Here is a 19936-nt window from a genome sequence, read left to right on the forward strand (position 1 = left end):
AAAGACTTTTTCAAAGAGAATTACCGGTGAATACACGTGACGATGATACCTTATATCTCTAGGTGGCACTATACAGATTTTTAAGTGCTTTTATTTATTTGGTGTGTTGTAGAGTTACAGAGTAGGCTATTATTAAATAAGTGGATGGATGAATCCATTGACTTGATTTTCCAAAAGTAGTGTATTTGTATGTCTAAGCTTACTGTTATTGTTTTGGAATTTGAGTCTTATACCCTATTCTCCAAGACTCATGAAAATGGTGGTCCAGAAGCATGAAAAACCAAGCCACTAGCTGTCTTTATGAGTATATTCTAAGTGGGAATTGTTTTTTATTTATTCAAGAAATATTGCATTACCTAGCACATAAACGTGTATATATGTGTTTATATTTACTATGCCACTGAGCAAAAGAGAGACAGGGTCTTTCTGCCCCTTACAGTGAGAGGACAAACTCACACAGTTTTAATCCCATCAGTGAAGGAGACAGATGCCCAGTGGAGCCATGCAAAGCTTTGCAGAAGATAGTGAACAGACTCTAGGGGCATGGATCTGGGCCTGTGGGAATACAGAGGGCAGGAAAAGGAGTACATATATAATCCTAAATCTGTAAACAGTTTATTCCAAGGATAAACCTGGAGAAGATAGTAGGGACTGTGGCTGGAGATGCGTCTCTATAGGTAGATGGGAAGCTGAAGACACAAAGACATGCCTATTCCAGGTATGCCCCCAAGCACATTCAAAGCAGGATGTTACATGACTGGACCTGCACTTTAGAATGAGTACTTTGGCACTTGGTTAAAGGATGGAGAAGAAGAGAGCTGGGACTAAAGGCTGTTGTAAACCCTCCAGCCTGACTTCAGGGTGGAGTTGGAGTAAAGTTGGTTCATCTTCCACTCACTCAACACCAGCAAAGATTTTTTATCTCTTCTAAGCCCAAAGATATTCGTCATGTATAATAAGACAGCCTCTTTTATGTGGAAACCTACCAAGTTGAGAAAAGATGAATTAAACCTACAAGCCTTGTCAGAGTCACTGGGACTTGCTTTTGAGAGCTTGTTGGGTGAGCTCCCTGTTCATGGCATGTACCTGATTTAAAGAACAGGGTCTGGAGGGAAAAGGAGGGGAAAAGGTAGCAGCCGTGGGTTTAATACACAGCACTCACAACTGTGAACCATCAGTAGAATATCCAATTTAAAGCTGTTCATGTTACACTAACCTCTGGGATTCTTTTAACTGGGCCTTGCCGCGTCACTCTTTTGCCACGTAAATGTCCTTCTGTCAGCAAAGGCTGGTTAACAGCTTCCAAAAGAAGCAAAGTCCTCATGGGAACAGGCTTCCCAGAAACCAAAGAAACATTAAAGAAAAAAGACAGAAAGAAACACGTGTTGTTGGCTTTTGTCGCTTCATAGCCCTATCTCCAAAGGTGTTGGTTTTTTTCCTTCTTTCACTGTATTGAATTTTGTAGCAGTTATATTCCATTGTATCTTTGTTTCCTAATTTTTCTGTTATATCAAATACTGATTGTATCATATATGTAGCTCTTAAGAAAAAAAAGAAATATGAAATAGAGACAAGCCAAAAAAGGAGGGAGTGGAAGGATGTTAGTAAACAGTGTTGGAGCCATTGATTAACTCTGTGGAAAAAATAAATTCTCACCTGAGCCCTTAAACCTAAATTAATTCCAGATGGATTAAAGAGTTAAATGCTGAGGAAGAATTTGGAGGACTTAGTATAAAAACAGTGGAAACCATCATGAAGGGAAATATTTGCCCATGTAATTATTTAAGCTTTCTCTTTATCCAAAAATTCAAAGAAAATTAAATAAGGATAAATTATTTTCAAAAACCCTTAGAAAAGATTACTGTCCTTTGCATATCCAGAGTTTACTTCTAAATCAATTAAAATATACTAAATTCTCTTCAGAAAAAGTGGACTAACAATATGAACAGATCATGTACTTAAGAAATATAGTTTAAAAAAAAAGAAATATAGTTTAGAACATATAATAAGATGTTCAACTTCAGTCATGATCAGAGAAATAAAAATAAAATGAATATAGGTACAATGAGGTATAGGGAGGCCAGCAGTTCAGTACTTGGCTGGGGGAGTATAAAGAGCCTCAGTCCTTCATCTATTTATTATATGAATACGGTTATTATATTTATATTGCTATATTTGTTAAGTGCCTTAAAATATTTATAACCTTTGTCTTTAATTTCTTCATGTAGGAACCATATATAAAAGTTATTGAGTTGATCCAAGTATATAACTTAATGATGGAAGAGTGGTTAAATATAAGAAATTCATTGGGTGACATTAAAAGATATTTTCTAAGAATACTTAAAGATATGGGAAAATGCCAGCAAATAATATTAACTTAAAGGGAAAGTTAACACCGTATTTACAGTAATCCTGATTTTATTAGAAAAGTCCATATATAGGTAATGGGTTTCCCAGGTGGTGCAGTAGTAAAGAATCTGCCTGCCAATGCACAAGAGGCAGGTTGGATCCCTGGGTCAGGAAGATTCCCTGGAATAGGAAATAACAGCCCACTGCAGTATTCTTACCTGAAAAATTCCATGGACAGAAAAGCCTGGCAGACTACAGTCCATGGGGTCTCAAACAGTCGAACATGACTGAGCATACACATACACATATATGGATAATATACCAAAATGTTAAGTTATCTTCAGATGGTGAAGACTTTAATCTTTTTCTCCAGTTTCTAAATTTTCTACTGTCATTGTGTATTAGCTTCATAATCATGAAAAAATATATATTTTTTGGAAAATGAAGCTCTTATTAAATAGTTTGAATTAGGGTTATTGAGTTATTTTAAATATGTTGATAAGTATGTATTTAATTTTATTGTTGAACTCAAATGAGTGTCTCCCAACTTTGACTGTTTAGCTCTGAATCTCTAATCTCTGTTGCAGTTGACTGCCTGCATCCACGGGTCTGCTGCGATGCTCTATCCCATGTTCTGGCAGCATGTGTACATCCCTGTCCTGCCTCCACATCTGCTGGACTACTGCTGGTAAGGCTGCTGCTCACCCTGTCCTCTGCCGTTCCTTCTCCAGAGAATAACCAGGCATCTTAGGTCAATAACTTGTAATACGGTTGGTGACTGTAAATTAAAAATACTAACTTCAAAGTGATCTGAATTTTAGATCACCAGATTGCACTGGCCTGTTTGTTTCCACATAGCTTTCATATTTGTCATGGCATTCTAGAGAGTTCAAGTGGATAGATAATACCTTCCCCATTCCTTGGTATAGGGAAACCAAAGCACCAAATAGTTGTGTGATTTTTTTTTTTTTTTTCTTTCTTAAGACGAGTTGGAAACTGGTGTCAGGAACAATTGAGATCCCCAAGGTCTTCAAGTTTCAGCTGTGCCCTGGCACGTTCTGTAAGACTTGCCCTCAGCTGTGGTTTGGGAGTACAAGCCAGGCTTCAAAACACTCTTTTGTGAGGAAGTCTTTTGAGGGGAATTTCACTATTGAGTGAAATGTGTTTTAGTTGAAGAAGGGAGGGAGGCTGACTTGGAGTTCTTCCTGGAAAAGACTTAGGTGTGTGTCTTGATGTTTCAGGTAGGAACTCCAAGGGGCTTGTGTGTGCAAGGATTGGTGGAGCTGAGAAAGTCATTGTAGTCCCTCTGCCTCTCTAATGGTACAGCTTTCACTTTCCATTACTTGGAAAATTTTGATTGCTAAATTGTTATCTAGTCTAAAACCAGCAGCTCAGAGTCCCAAAATTGAAGATGAAAATGATGTCAATAACATCAGTGATAACAATGGTTGCCACGGTTGAATCTCTACTGTGCCTCCCTCCTGTCCCCTCACCACTTACTGGACCATCTCTTTACATCTGTGATCTCATTTTATTCTTCCAGCAACTCTGTAAGACAAGTATTATTAGCTCCATTTCACAGGTCAGTAAACCAAGGCCTCAAAAGGTTTAGTAACTTTCCCTAAAATAGATGTTGTTGTTGTTCAGTCACTAAATTGTGTCCAGCTCTCTGTAACCCCACAGACTTCAGCACACCAGGCTCCCTGTCCTTCTCTGTCTCCTGGAGTTTGCTCAGATTCATGTTCATAGAGTCAGTGATGCTATCTAACCATCTCATCCTCTGCTGCCCCCTTCTCCTTTTGCTCTCGGTCTTATCCAACATCAGGGTCTTTACTGATGAGCTGGCCGTTTGCATCAGGTGGCCAAAGTACTGGAACTTCAGCATCAGTCCTTCTAATGAATATTCAGGGTTGATTTCTTTTATGATTGGTTGGTAATCTCAAGAGTCTTCTCCAGCACCACAATTCAAAAGCATCAATTCTTCAGCACTCAACTTTCTTTATGGTTCAACTCTCACATCTGTACATGACTACTGGAAAAACCATAGCTTTGACTGTAGGGACCTTTGTCAACAAAGTGATGTCTCTGCTTTTTAATACTCTGTCTAGATTTGTCATAGCTTTCCTTCCAAGGAGCAAGCATCTTTTAATTTTATAGCTACAGTCCCCACTATTCAATTTTTATAAAAACAAACAAAAATTAAGTGTATGTGTATATATATATATATATAAAACACAAAAATTAGATACATATACACAAACAAACATATAAAGAGGCAGAAATCTGGAAGGAAAGACACCAAAATGTTAACAGTGATTTGTGTTGTGGGGGAGAGAGAAGAATTCTGCATGATCTTTATTTTATTTTCCATACTTTCAAATATTTCTAACAATGAAAAAGTATAGTTCTATAATTGAAAAGTTCCATTAAAAAAAAAAATCCATGTTTATTCTGGCCAGTTGTTACTTCCAGTCACCATCTCAGGTCCCAGCCCTCCTTTCTTGATTGCTTAGAGGATTTATTAGCTGTTTCACTTTTTCCTGTGGAAGCTGACCCACAATCCTCTTTTCGGCTTCCTCTCAATCTCTAACCCTCTCAAGGACTGTTACCAGCCTGACCGAGCACAGTAGTGCAGCAGCTCTAACCGAGAAGGGAAGACTTGGCAAGGACAGTTGCCAAGCCCTTGTCACCCAGAAGTTTTCACTCTAAAAGCTCATAGTTAAAAAAATAAAATAAAAATATAAATAAAAGCTTACAGTTGAGGCTTGTTAATTTTTAGAGCCTGAGTGAGTTTTGTGATTAGGTCCCATATTGGAAGTTTCTGTTTGTATGACCGCAGTCTTTGTCCTGGTCTCTTGTTTTCATGAAAGAACTTTTTGACATTTGACCATAGGATGATTACAGGCCTGTGGGGATTGGTATCTGTTTATTAACTGCGAGATGTAAGAATGATGAAATAAAAGACCCCAAGAGAAAAAAACAGATCCTCTATTTAAAGGCTTGCTTTGATCAGCCTGCTACCACTGCTTTGGTCAGAAACGACAAATGTCATGAAATTTGAGTCAATACTAATAACTTTATTCTGCTGTGCTTGGTGACTTTCACCACTGTTGAGTTTAGTCCTTGGTGGTAAGAGCCAGCAGGGATAACCAGCATTTTAAGTAAAGTGCCAGGAGCCTGACACATGTAAATTTGAAGGAGGTTTGTTCCTCTGCAGATGATTTAAATGTTAAGTACGTCCCCATGCAGGGGATACACGAAATGGAATCTGAAAACTATTATCTCCTGTAGAAATGAACTCTCAATTTACTCACTGCACAGGAAGGGCAGGTCCTAGTCATTTTCGCTGCCAGCAGGTGCCCTTTCTATGCATAATAGACTTCGCAAGTGTAATTAACACATGAGGACCGCTGCTGCCAGTTTTTCTTCAGGTACATGCTGCTAGGAGTTTTCAGGACAACAGTGTAGGCTGTAAGAGCTTTTTACATTACACTTGAAGATGAGGTGTTCATTGACTTCTGGACAAAGACATGCTAAAATAGGGTTGAACCTAGACCCTACTATTGGTTTCATAGATCATAGTCCTTGGACGCAGAAACCCCAAGAGCTGTAACATGGGCCTTTGGTAACACAGAAGCCAGTATAGCAAAGCTGTGGGATGCAGTGAATACATGGAAAGTATGATGCTGAAACCGAGCAATTATGTGGAAGACTAATTGCACATTCACAAATACAACAACCAATTATCTAAGTTAACTTTAATTAGAGCTATAATCACAGATTTTAATTATCTGAAGAAAATCCATTTAATACAAATAGTCTGCCTTAAATATTTCCCAAATTAATTTTGTTCATGTTCCTCCCCATTTTTGGAGAGACTGGTAGAAAAAGTGTCTGAGCTTTATATTCAGAGAGGCCCAAGTTGAAATCTATTTCATCTCTTAATAGCTATGTAACCATTAAAAGTCTATTTTACCTCTCTGATTTGACATTTTGTTTTCTGTAAAATGGGTTTGATTTACCTACTTTAGAAATTAGAGATACTGATATCAAGTGACATATAGGGGCCATTTAGTAAATGGTGGTTGCTCTTATTATGGTTATTATAAACGTGGGACATGGGTTTTGGTTTCCAGAAGGTTTTATTCACATCAAACGTTTTTCTTGTTTCTGCTGTCTTGTGAGCTCAGGGAAAAACTTTATAATTCATCTTCTCTTTTTACCCATCAGATTGTTTTTATTTTGATTTTTTTTATTTAACTTGGGTTATTGTATGGTTGTTTTCATTTGCAGCTGTGGCATAAGAATGAAAAGAAAAGAAACAAAAGCAGATGGCAGAGAAAACGAAAGGAGTAAGACATTTCCAGCCCTTATGAATATTTAAAAACATGTGCTGCTGGTTCCTTTCTACTTTAGAACTGTGCCATTCTCTTGATTTTGAAAGTGAAAATGAGAATGTTCCCTACCTTGGCTGATGGCAGTCCTGACCTCTGCCAGTATTGGAAGAGCCTTCGTATTTTGGGGACAAAGGGATAGACTTGCTGATGAAAATCAATATTCCCTTTCATAATAATAATCACCATATATGGAGTACAGTGTGAAAGTCAAGCTCTTTATAAACATTACTGCAGATCTTTAAAATCAAACTGTAAGGTAAATATTGGGGCTTCCCAGGTAGTGCTCGTGGTAAAGAACTTGTCTGCCAATGCAGGAGACGTAAGAGATGCGGGTTCGACTCCTGGAGTAGGAAATGGCAACCCATTCCAGTATTCTTGCCTGGAGAATCCCATGGACAGAGGAGCCTGGTGGGCTACAGCCCACAGGCTGCAAAGAGTCGGACATGACTGAATGACTTAGCATGGCACAGCAGAAGGTTAGCTCTATTGTATAGATTAGGAAACTGAAGCTCAGAGAAGTTTAGCGACTTACCCACCATGACACAACTAAGAAATGGTAGAGCCTGCACTTGAAATCCAAGGCCATTTCATATTAAAGCTTTCCTTACTAATATCCGTTAAAGAATTAGAGAATAAGCTGTGCCTATCACCAAGATTTTGTGAAAAAAATTCTTTACATAGGCTTTTTGATGACTGGCTAATAATTGTGGACTAATGTTATCATTCATTATTATTCATTCATTCAGCAAATATTTATAGAGCACTTATTCTGTACCAGGCACTATGCTAATTAAATGTTGCTAATAAAAGGTCCCAATAGAAGCCATATGGTATTTCCCATGTAAATTCCCTTTTTTCCCTTAGTCCTTAAGAAATAGTCCTAAATAAGGACCAAATCAGTTATCAAATTGAATTGTACATTTTGGTTATTCTGGACACCTGTTAATGTATTTACAAATATGTGATAAAATATTTCCAAAGCAGATCAGGACAAGTTCATATTCCCCCCAAAGATCAGCCAGGCCAAGAGCCAAGTTAGTAGCTAACTCCTGATTTTCTTTGAGGGCATGATTGAACTAAAAAGTTAAATATGCACAGTTACGGTTTGGATTTTGTATCCAACTTTGTAAAATTCATCGTATTTTCTGGCATTTCTAGATGCCTCTGGAATTCATTCTTCCACTCAGAGTGGGCATGCTTAGATTCTCTGTGAGACATACTAGTTCTAGGCTGTTTATCTGTACTATATGTGGGGTTCTGAATAACCCCCCTCCATGCTACATCATGTATTCCATCTAGGATTTTTATCACACAGTCTTAATATGCCTTTTTACAGGGTGCATAGTCCATCTGGATGACAGGGTAACAGTCCAGACACAGCTGTGAAACAACAACTGGATGACTAGAGCTAGGTCCATTCTAATCTCTCTTCACTGGTGCCATGAAATTTTGTATGGGGAATAAATTGATGCTAAAGTGAAATCATTGATATTCTTGGTGTCAGTGATAGAAATCAACAAAGTGTGGTATAGTAGAAACAGAAAACTCCAACTTTGGTTCTGGTTTCCCCATTTACTGTTTTGAGGGTGCTGAACACCTCTAAGCCTGTTTTCTGTTAAATGTGAATTGTAATTAGTGATAAAGAACCCACCTGCCAATGCAGGAGATATGAGACGCAAGTTTGAATCCCTGGATCGGAAAGATCCTCTGGAGGAGGAAATGGCTACCCACTCCAGTATTCTTGCCTGGAGAATCCCATGACAGAGGAGCCTGGAGGGCTACAGTCCATGGGGTCACAAAGAGTCAGACACAACTGAAGTGACAGCACCCACACACTGATAAACAGCTGGTGACCATAAAGAGTAGGTACTATGTTTATTACTGACTATATATATATGTGTGTGTATATATATGTGTGTGTGTGTTTATGTTGTTCAGTTGCCAAGTCATGTCCAATTCTGCAACTCCATGGACTGCAGCACGCCAGACCTCCCTGTCCCTATCTCTTGGAGTTTGTCCAAGTTCATGTCCACTGAATCGGTGATGTTGTCCAACCATCTCATCCTCTGCCACCCTCTTCTCCTTTTGCCTTTGATCTTTCCCAGCATCAGGGTCTTTTCCAATGAGTCTGCTTTTTGCATCAGGTGGTCAAAGTATTGGAGCTTCAGCTTCAGCATCAGTCCTTCCAATGAGTGTTCAGGATTGATTTCTGTTAAGATTGATATGTATTTATAGTCATTATATATTAATATGTACATGTGCATACACACACACACACACACATATATGGTTCAACAATCCAGTGCAAGTTCGCAAATCCAGATAAGATGAAAGTGGATTAGGTAGAGAAGTATCACTAAAATTCTTTACTATATAATCAATTAAAGTTGGATTCTAACACCTAAGCAAAAACTGTGTCTTTTCAATTTTGCAGGAAGTATTTATGAGTGCCCTTTATGTCTCTAGCACTGGCCTAGAAAGACAGGGGCTTATAGGTGGTTCAGGACTTGAGGAAATACTACTTCACAAAAGAACTCAGGTGTCCAGGCAAAAGCTGGGACAGTTTTTTTTTGTTTATTTTTTTAAGCTAAGACGTATCAAGGGGCCATGATAGGTCCATTGCTCAGAGTGAGCAACCACTGCATCAAGAACTTGTCTGGAAGCATAAGAGGGGATAAGGACCAGGGTTTCAGTTTCAGACAAAACAAGGAGGGAAGTTGGGTCTGTCCTGGACCTGATGGTTAGAAAGTTCACAAACAATGTGTGCTGGTTGAACAAAGCAAAATTATAGATTCCTGGGTAAATCCCTTATTAAAATTTGGCTGAACTTGACCTTGATGTTTGAGCAGAGAGGCTGAGTAGTGGAAAATAATTCACGCTTGGAAGTCAAACCTCTGGTTCCAAATCCTGGCTGTGGTCCTACTGAATATATGTCTTTAGGTGAATCACATAGTCTCTCTGAACGTCTCTTTTATCATCCACAGGAATATATAAAAAATACAGTTCTCCATAAAGAGCCTAGCATCAAGTAGGTACCTAAACAGAAATTGTTAAATGATGACAGTCACTGAGGCCTGTATTGAGATGCACCCTCATTTCCTTCAGCAGCACCCAAAACTGAAAGTGCCAGGAGCCTTTGGAGGAAGCTTTGGACAATTTCTGAGTAAACTGTCTTCCTGATGGAAAAACGAGAGAGAGGAAGGATGGCTCTTTGCATATTTATGCCATGGATTTGTAAGAATCTATACCTATACTCTCTTAAGTTCTATAGCAAAACTGCCTTTTCAGGTTCTCCATTTGATTTTTAAAAATTGAAGCATAATTCATATACCATAAAATTAATCATTTTAAAAGTGTACAGTTCAGTGGTTTTTCATGTATTCACAAGGTTATGTAACCATCACCACTGTTTCATTCCAGATCCATTAGGTTTTTAATACATTTTTTATTGTTGTTAGTAAGACTGCATGGATCACAATAAACTGTGGAAAATTCTGAAAGAGATGGGAATACCAGACCACCTGACCTGCCTCTTGAGAAACCTGTATGCAGGTCAGGAAGCAACAGTTAGAACTGGACATGGAACAACAGACTGGTTCCAAATAGGAAAAGGAGTACGTCAAGGCTGTATATTGTCACCCTGCTTATTTAACTTCTATGCAGAGTACATCATGAGAAACGCTGGGCTGGAAGAAGTACAAGCTGGAATCAAGGTTGCCAGAGAAATATCAATAACCTCAGATATGCAGATGACACCACCCTTATGGCAGAAAGTGAAGAGGAACTAAAAAGCCTCTTGATGAAAGTGAAAGAGGAGAGTGAAAAAGTTGGCTTAAAGCTCAACATTCAGAAAACTAAGATCATGGCATCTGGTCCCATCACTTCATGGGAAATAGATGTGGAAGCAGTGTCAGACTTTATTTTTGGGGGCTCCAAAATCACTGCAGATGGTGATTGCAGCCATGAAATTAAGACGCTTACTCTTTGGAAGGAAAGTTATGACCAACCTAGATAGCATATTAAAAAGCAGAGATGTTACTTTGCCAACAAAGGTCCATCTGGTCAAGGCTATGATTTTTCCAGTGGTCATTATGGATATGAGAGTTGAACTATAAAGAAAGCCAAGTGCCGAAGAATTGATGCTTTTGAACTGTGATGTTGGAGAAGACTCTTGAGAGTCCCTTGGACTGCAAGGAGAGCCAACCAGTCCATCCTAAAGGAGATCAGTCCTGAATATTCTTTGGAAGGACTGATGCTGAAGCTGAAACTCCGATACTTTGGCCACCTGATGTGAAGAACTGACTCATTTGAAAAGACCCTGATGTTGGGAAAGACTGAAGAGGGGAGGAGAAGGGGATGACAGAGGATGAGATGGTTGGATGGCATCACTGATGCGATGGACATGAGTTTGAGTAGACTCTGGGAGTTGGTGATGGACAGGGAAGACTGGTGTGCTGCAGTCCATGGGGTCGCAAAGAGTTGGACATGACTGAGCAACTGAACTGACTGAAAGTGACCTTCTCTTTGGGACACACTCATGATTGCAGCCCACTGCCCCATGGCCCTCCACCTCCTTTGCTGCTGCATCTACATCTGAGTATCTGGACCCACCCTGATAGTCCCACTTCCCAGTCCTCTTTCTGCTGCCTGATGTGGTGAGGGGCAACAGCCTGCTTCCTTTGCCCCAATTTCTGCCTGATCTGCATGGGACACAGCTGGCTCTGACCTGTGCTTATCTTGGCCTTGTTTTCCATTTCTTATGACACATCTGATAGGTAATTCTTCACCCCTCTCTGACCTGGAGACTAGCTTGAATCCAACACTTAGAAAACTCTGAAACTTCTAAGACAGTGCAGTGGCCTCTACAGCAAAGACATTCTACATATGTTCATGGTCACCAGTAGAGCAGGAGCCACAGGCCATGTAATGTCATCTTTAGAGAAGCTTCAGTTCTGAAGGAGGTTCCCTCATGGTGGGGATTCAGGGATGTGTTCCTGTGTCTTTCACAAGGAGAAGACACAAAGCAGCAGTTCAGTGCTCAGCTCAGAGTAACCTCACAACAAATGTGGGTTTGTCTTCCATGTGAATATTTGAAAGACTGAGAGGCTATGCTGAGAAGGTAATTGGGCGCCATGCATCTTGACATGTGACGTATCTTAGTCCTAGAAAAACAGAGAGTTTCTTTCCCTCATTACCTCTTTCATTTTCAACTTTTACACTATTTTGGGGGGTTAATTTCTCTTGGTTTATTTATCGAAAACCTCTTTTTCTCTTCTCATTTCTTCTGTGCATCATTCGTTCCTGCATTTCTATGAGGGTTTCACGGGTCCCTGGTGGCTCAAACCGGAGACTTTTGTGACCTGGCTCTGGCTCTTATGGTTCTCATTGAACTCTCTGGAGGCAATAGAGAGCCCCGTCTCCTGACCTTTCCTCTGTGATTAACTTCTCCTGCCGGAGTAGTCTTAGCCATGGAGCCCTTCCTGATTTCCCTAGTCTGTCTCCTTCCGGTAGACTGAGGAGGCATAAAAGGGCAAACTACTCTAGGCTTTGATGTTGACCTTTCTGGGTTTCCATCCAGTCGTTATCTTTGTAAGTCTTGTGTTTGTTTCGGTTGGGTTTGGTGACTTGCAGCTGTTTCACAAGCCCCAAGCTTACCCAGGAAGCCACAGGGCCACTCTCAGGAGGACATTGTCCTCCCTCCCCCCCATCACGGTCAGCTCAGATACACACGCGTCTCACATTAGCGGACCATCCCCAGCGCCCAGCACTGTGCACCCAGCTCCCCCACTGCTGTGAGCCCCATGCTCTGGCCACTGAAACTGCGGATGGCAGCTCGGCAGTCTGTACTGCCTCCTAATCTAAGAGTGCTCCTATCCTCACATGGACCTTCATTCCGTGCTACTGCTCATAAATCAGGGAGGGCCTGTTGGAAGCCGGGCAAGGAGTTAAATACTTTTTTCCCTAAGAAAATCTCGATTAACTAATGGCATTTTGCACCCCTTCCACCTTTCAAGTCATATTTTCTGCCTCTCACCAGCTGTGACCTTTGTCAAGTCACTTAACCTCTTGGAGCCACAGGCTCCTCTGTGAATTATGGCGATCAGACTTTCAAGATTGCTGTGGGGATGAGATGAGGTCATCTTAGGTCTACCCCTGAGGCACCTTGTAACTCTCCTTAGAGCAGCCTACACACCTACAAGAATATGCTTATTTGCCGTCTGCTGTTGACTGTAAGCTCTAGATAGGTAGGGTTCAGAACTCTTTTTTTCTCTTCTCCCTGTCCAGTGTGGTGCCTGACACAAGTAATATTGACTGACCAGGATATGGAAAACACTGAACACTTAGTAAATGCACCATAAGATGTTAGTTTTCTCTCTTACCCCTCCTCAGTTGCCTTTTTAAAGTTGAAGCTCCGTAGGTGACTAGTTTATTTTTCTCTATGGACACTGCAAATCATGTGACAATCCTGTTTCCCTCTTTGGGTTGGCAGTTGGAGGACTCAGAGCCAAATTTGTGGCCATCCCAGCAGGTATGCAAAACCTTACAGCCCACAGTGAAGTACTCACCTCACCCCAGCTTATGTTTTTTTCCCTTTGCCTCTATTTTTTTTTCCTATTTTGCTGCTGTACTAAATGTATTCCTATAAATTACCTGAAATTCCGTTTAGAACAAGAAAGCATATCAGTTCATTTAAGCTATTTGGCAAATGTATTTTTATCCTGGCTACAAAGTGTCCACTTGCTATTTTATTTTTCAGCTATAACTGTCAAATGCCCATTTTTTTCTTATGTGTAACATAATGGTATAAAAAAAAGTAAATCATAAGAAACTTTAAAGTAGGAGGATTTGGGCTGGAATCACCATTAACTGTGACCATGGGCAAGTTTCTGAGGATCCTTTTTTTTTCCCCCCTTTTTTAATCTATAAAATGGATGGTATAAATTGGATTATTTGAGGATTAAATGAGATAAGGGCCACCGCACAGCCCTTGGTATTTGGTGAGCACCCAGCACACCCCTGCCTCTTTATTCCTCCTGCTCTTCTCATGGCCCCACCGTGGACTCTGGGGATGGGAAACAGAGTTTGGTTCTCCATGACTGACAGTCTGGAATAACCATATGAATTAGCACATGCTTTATGCCAAATAGGCAACCCAGACAAAATCCTCTGAGTAGGGAGGTGTTAGCAACCTTAGGGTGATCTGAAGGGATGTTTGGCAGACCGCAGGGTTCAGTGGGACTTGGAGGACGCAGGGCGGGGCCCACAGAGACACTTGTGGCTCAGCCCAGAGGTAGGTTAGGGTTCCTGTGGTGAGGGGGCTGGCCAGGGTCTTGAACAGAATGTGGAGGGGCCCAAGACTTTGCACAGCTGCTGGCAGGCCCCCAGGGAACAGGTTAGGAAAAAATCTCCAAACCTCCTTCTGCTCTTCTTCCACAGCCAAGCACATGCTGAGCTCCTAGGGTAACAGTGAGCTTGCTCTGACTCAGTATGACAGGTTTGGATTCTAGTCTCAGGGCCGCCATGTACTAGCTGTGTGACCTCACTGAATTGTTTAGCTTCCCAGCCTTTGTTTCTTCATCTGTATAGTTGGTGGCGATGACAGTACTTACCCTGTACCGTGGTCCTGAGGATCCAATGAGAAAATGCCTGTCATGCCCTTAGCCTAGTGCTGACTGAGGCAAGTGCACCACAAACACCAGGTGCTCTTGGCTCCCTGTGCAACTCTGGTCATTGGATTAGCCTGTGGCCCATCTCTGGTCACTCTTAGGAAGATGAAAACTAGAATTCTTTGTGTTCTCCAATAAGGTGTGTTGTATGGTTTTTGTTCGCTTTCCTTTCCCCATTCTGTTGTCCTTTAACCTCTCCAACAATGCTGGGCCTCGTTATTTCAGAGCAGAATTTTAAACTATAAGACAAACTGTGTTTACACACTTTGGTTTCTTTTCAGGTGGGAGGGAGGAAGGAAGGAAGAAAAGCTCAAATGTATAAGACCAGAGTTTTCCTTTCTTTAAAGACAGTGAACTGAGGAAAGACTGGTGGGATCCCTTTGCAGATTTGGGTATTTGTCTGAAAGGTGGTATGCCTCTCAGAGGCAAGGTGGGGGAATGTGATGTGTACACTGTAGAGCTCACTGTGCATTAATATGCGAAAAGAAAGAGTGGGTCTTCCAAACTTCTGGGAGCTCTAAGCTATATCCTTACTGAGGTCAAAGAGGTGTTGTTCATGTGGGGGTGGAGGCCCTCCTACCTCCCTCCACGTATCTCTCCTCCCCTCCCTCTTTGTCCCAGGAAGCTGCGTTTTATATATTTGGGCAGCCAGTGTTCCTTTATTTCACCTGACTCTTTTCCAATTTAGTAGCCACTCTCCTCAGGGGAACATAATTAAGAGGGCCCTGGTTATCTGGGGGAAAGGAATTAGCAAATTGAGAAAGTGCAGTAATGATGAACGGGGACTACAGGATCATTAATAAATCTGCAGTATCCATGTCCATGCCTGTCCATTGCTGGGAAGGAGCTCATGCTGCAGGATCTACCTCTATGCACAGCGCTCTGCATTGCAGGCCTGGAGTCAGTGAGAGGATTGGGTGAACAGCCCCCTTGGTTTCCAGCACTCCTCTTCTTTTGGCTTTAGTACTGAGTATGTGCTGTGAGTCAGTCCAACAGCCCTGACTTTGAATTTCAGCTTCACTGCTTACTAGCTCTGTGACCCTGGGGGCAAGTTACTTCACCTTTCTGAACCTGTTTCTCCATCTGAAAATGTGGATAGTAGTGATACCTTGCAGAGTTGCCTTGAGAATTGTGTAGAAGTGATGCATAAAAGCAGCTGATTTATAATAACTCGATTGATATTAGTTCCTTTCCTGTTAAGAGGATTCAAAGTAAACACCTTTCAGGTCATTACGTTGTCCCTGCCTTTGACACTAGCAATATAACTCCTCTGCTTTGCAGGGGAGAAGGAAGAAAGCATAGCTTTTACTCTTCCAAGGTGACACTGATGAAGTCAGGAAATGCCATAATTCCCAGAGAACAAAGGCCTAGGGCAGATACACCCTGTCCCAAAACTCAGAGGTATACAGTGGCATCCTCCAGTGGCATGCCCCCAGATGGATGGCATCCCCCATCCATCAGACAGTTGTGATACAGTTGTGATAGCCCATCTATGCCTGAACTTGGTCATAGCTGTTAATATTGTTGTTATTGCTGACACACTAAGTCATGTCCGACTCTTTGCGACCCTATAGACTATAGCCCACCAGGTCCTCTGTCCATGGGTTTCCCAGGCAAGAACAATGGGGTGGGTTACCATTTCCTTCTCCAGGGGATCCTCCCTACCCAGGGATCAAACCTGCGTCTCCTGCATTGACAAGCAGTTTCTTTACCACTGAGCCACCAGGGAAACCCAGCTCTTAATATTATCACCCCTTTAGTTATGTGCATTGTTGGTTCTGCATGTGTGGTGTCAAATTTCCATTTAAAATGTCTTCCAAATCTCAGTCAGATTCAACATGGAAATGTAAAGTCAGTGTGAATACTGAAAGGCACCAGAGCATAGAAGCATAGTGTTCATTTGCTATTGGTGAAACAGCTATTTACATTGATATTTTCTTGATAATCAACAAGCAAGTTCTTTCTGGGAGCTAACAAAAGGAGATAGATAGCATCTAGAAAAAGTATTATGTTTTGTTTCTGAGATACCCTTGAAGAAAACATGGGCATTGATGACTCTGAATCAGAAGATGATCCAGATGAGTCAGGTTCTGAATATGAAATTTTTTAGAGCTAGCTTAACCAAATTTTTTGCTCTATTTTCTTTTTAAGAAATAGTAATGAGTGGTTTTAAAAATTTGTCACTGTATGTGATAAGCAAGTAATGAATCATAGATTACTTGGTGGTTTTTGCATTTTTGGTGGTACATAAAATCAAGGTTAAAGGTTGCCCTCCAAAAAAAGTGATAAGCAACCTGACTGAACTTAGTAAGTAGACAAGGGACAAGAGATCGTGTTGGAATCAGAAACTCATGTGTAGAGGTGATACATGTCAAGCACCTCATGCTCATCACAGAGTCTCAACTGTCCTCACCAGCATTTTGTCAGGTACCCTTCAGAACCAGGGTAGAAACAGGAAACCTTGGGCCCTAAGAGAATGAGTCCAGTAGTATCAGCCATGCCCACTCAGGCTGTGACGAGAAACCTCTTGGACATGATAACTTACTAAATCTACCATGTGGTGTTCCTGGGCTAGGCGTTTCATGGGTTCTCTCTAATCATTGCAACAGTCCTGAAAGATTTCCACTGGGGTTGGTACTGCCCTTTTAAAGACACTTTGCCAAAATATAACAAAAGATGTTAAAAACAGTTCTGCCCTTTAACTTGGTAATTCCATGTTTGAAAATTCATACACATGAGATTGTTTATTTTCATTATGATGTTATTTATAATGAAAAGATGAAAGTGACTTAATGTCTAACTCTAGCAATAGAGTTCAGTAAATTAAGGGACATCCATACTTGGTGGAGTATTATATAGTCTTTAAAACAATCACAAAGGTTATGGTATAATATGGGAAATGTTAATGTAGCCAATGAGAAAGCAATAAAATATATGCACTCTGTAATTTCAAAGATACTTTAAAATGTTAGTGTTAATATTGGAGGAGAATAATGCAAAAATAAGAGTAGTTGTAATAACTTGATCATGGGTGAGTGTTTCCATTCTCTTTACAACAACAAGAGAAAAAAAAAAAGAGAAGAAGTCAGTAATGGCCATAACTATTGAGGTATTATTGAGAATAAAAGTTGTTTTCAGAATGTAGGTAGAATTACCCAGTTACATACTTGCTACTTTAAGATCTTAAGGAGTCTCTGGTTTTCTTTTTTTCCCCTCTCTCCCTCTCCCCACTTGAAATTTGTCACCACTATATTTGCAGAGCAAAAGTACAGTAGATTCAGGGATGCATTTGAGGCTATGTAAGCAAATGATGACAATGTAAAAGGTTATTTGTCCAAATTTGCATTCATACAAAACATGGCGTGCTGTGATTTCAGAATAAATGTGTTTTAAAATATTTTCTAAATACAGAGCTATTTCAGCCCTAAGTTGACTAAGAAACTCCATTTCTATGATAAGCCATAATTACTCTTTGGAAAATTATTGGGCTTAAAAAAATATCTACCTAATGGTACCTGAAGAGTGAGTCTCACTTTGTCCCTTTCTACTTCTGCCTTCACTTCTAAGACTCCTTTTTCCTCTCTTTCATTGGTTTTTATTGCAAGACAAAGAGATATGGCATTAACACCTATTTAAAATTATAGAAAAAGAAATTTTTTTTCAGGTAAGAACCTATAGTCAAATTATATAAATATCTGTGGATATTTACATTTACCTTTCTCTGAGTTGTTTGAGTGTCTTTTCCTATATATTAGCTCATTTGTTTGCAATTTCAGTTCTGAAATTCTAATTAAAACTCAGGGTCATTTGTCACTTGCATGACAGTGTTGGTGGGAGCTGGGGAAGTTTATGAGATTTGGTTAAATATTATGGATTTGAGTTTTTCTCCCTTCTATGTGTTTGGCTGTGCTTCTGGACACATTAATAAGTGGCCATTTTTTCTGGAATTCTGTACTCTTCCTGCTTCCTTTCATTACATTAGGCAAGGTTCCACTAGATGAGACATTTGCAGTCTTAAGACTTCCTGCCAGGGTTCAGACTTTGTATTTTTGACATTGAAGCTGTCGTGTTCCTGAAGCTACTTAATTAGAAACACATTCATTTCAGTGTACACTAGAGAAAGCTTGGACAGCAGAGCCAGGCACACTGCGAAGTTTGAGCATTTGTGTAGCTGGCAGCTAAACTAATGGTTTACAGTTTAAGGGAAAAAATATCATAGGGCATTTCCTTGCCCCTAGAAGCAAAGGGAAGCTGAATGTGCACAGCAGATACCTTTTTTTTTTTTTTAAAGGAGAGAAGAAGAAGAAGAAAGGAAAGAAAAGACAACTCCACTTTCACTGCAGTTGCGTGTCCAATTCTTTCTTTGGCTATTATCAAATACAAAAGTCTTCTAAAAGAATAGTTCCCAAACTGTGCTGCTAATATTCAAGTCTGTTTTACAGGCTCCCAAGATATATTACTGCTGAGATCTGTAGTAAGGAGAACATTTTATATTCTGAAGAATTTTTGCTTGAAGAATTTTATTTGTTGAATGGTAATGAGGGAATTGTGCTCTTTCTTATTTTTAAATGTTTGAGCAATTTTAAAATGCACATCTGATGTTTTAAAAACCTTGGTTACCTATCCACTGCTTTCAGGATAAAGCCTAAACTCTTTAGCATTCAGTGGAAAGAAAACCTCCCCTTTTTTCATTTCTTACCACTCACTCCTTGTTTCCCTACCCTATTCCCAAGAAAGCCACCTTCCTAGGTCCACTTCCATGCCACCAGCTGCCCTGCAGGAAAGGTACCTGGTCACCTCAGACTGAGGCAGGTATCTTTCCACTGGTCTCGTAAAATATCCTTTGTACCTTTCCCAGGAGGTATCACATGTTGGAGAGACAGATGGAAAAGTTGTCAATCTTTCCCTTCATGTCTACTCCCTCCACTACTCCCAGGAAAAGCACTGTGTGGGAGGTGGGATTGGGAATTGTCAGTCCAGTATTACAGAGTCAAAGTACCATAGAGGAAGAAGCTTTGGAGTCAAGCCCTAGGGTTGCCACTTGTTCTCTGGCATTGTTGTTGCTCAGTTGCTCAGTCATGTCTGACTCTTTGTGACCCCATGAACTGCACCACGCCAAGCTTCTCTGTCCTTCACTATCTCCCTGAGTTTGTTCAAACTCATGTCCATTGAGTCAGTGACACCATCCAACTGTCTCATCCTCTGTCACCCCCTTCTCCTCCTGCCTTCAATCTTTCCCAGCATCGGGGTCTTTTCCAGTGAGTCAGTTCTTTGCATCAGGTGGCCAAAGAATTGGAGCTTCAGCATTAGCACCAGTCCTTCCAATCAATATCCAGGTTTGATTTCCTTTCCTATTGACTGATTTGATCTCCTTGCTGTCCAGCACCACAGTTCAAAAGCACCAAGTGATTTAAGTGCTCTGGGCCTACCCCCTCCTCTGTGAAGTGGGCATAATACCTACCTTGTGAGGTTGTTGTGTGAATTAAGAAAGTTGAATTTGAAGTTCCTTGTATAATGTTTACC

General features: G+C 40.6%; 1 protein-coding gene across 6 annotated transcripts in view; it reads left to right on the forward strand.

Annotated features, from left to right (window-relative positions):
- The window catches only part of DENND1A (DENN domain containing 1A), a 523573-nt gene that overhangs the window by 294982 nt on the left and 208655 nt on the right, over positions 1 to 19936 (forward strand). For all 6 annotated transcript variants that reach the window (XM_061154694.1, XM_061154689.1, XM_061154693.1 and 3 more), the window contains one exon: positions 2937 to 3037. In XM_061154694.1, coding sequence (XP_061010677.1) covers positions 2937 to 3037 — 101 coding nt within the window. The remainder of the gene's footprint in view (positions 1 to 2936; positions 3038 to 19936) is intronic.

This window comes from Dama dama, chromosome 11, assembly GCF_033118175.1.
Source record: "Dama dama isolate Ldn47 chromosome 11, ASM3311817v1, whole genome shotgun sequence".
Classification (NCBI taxonomy): Eukaryota; Metazoa; Chordata; class Mammalia; order Artiodactyla; family Cervidae; genus Dama; species Dama dama.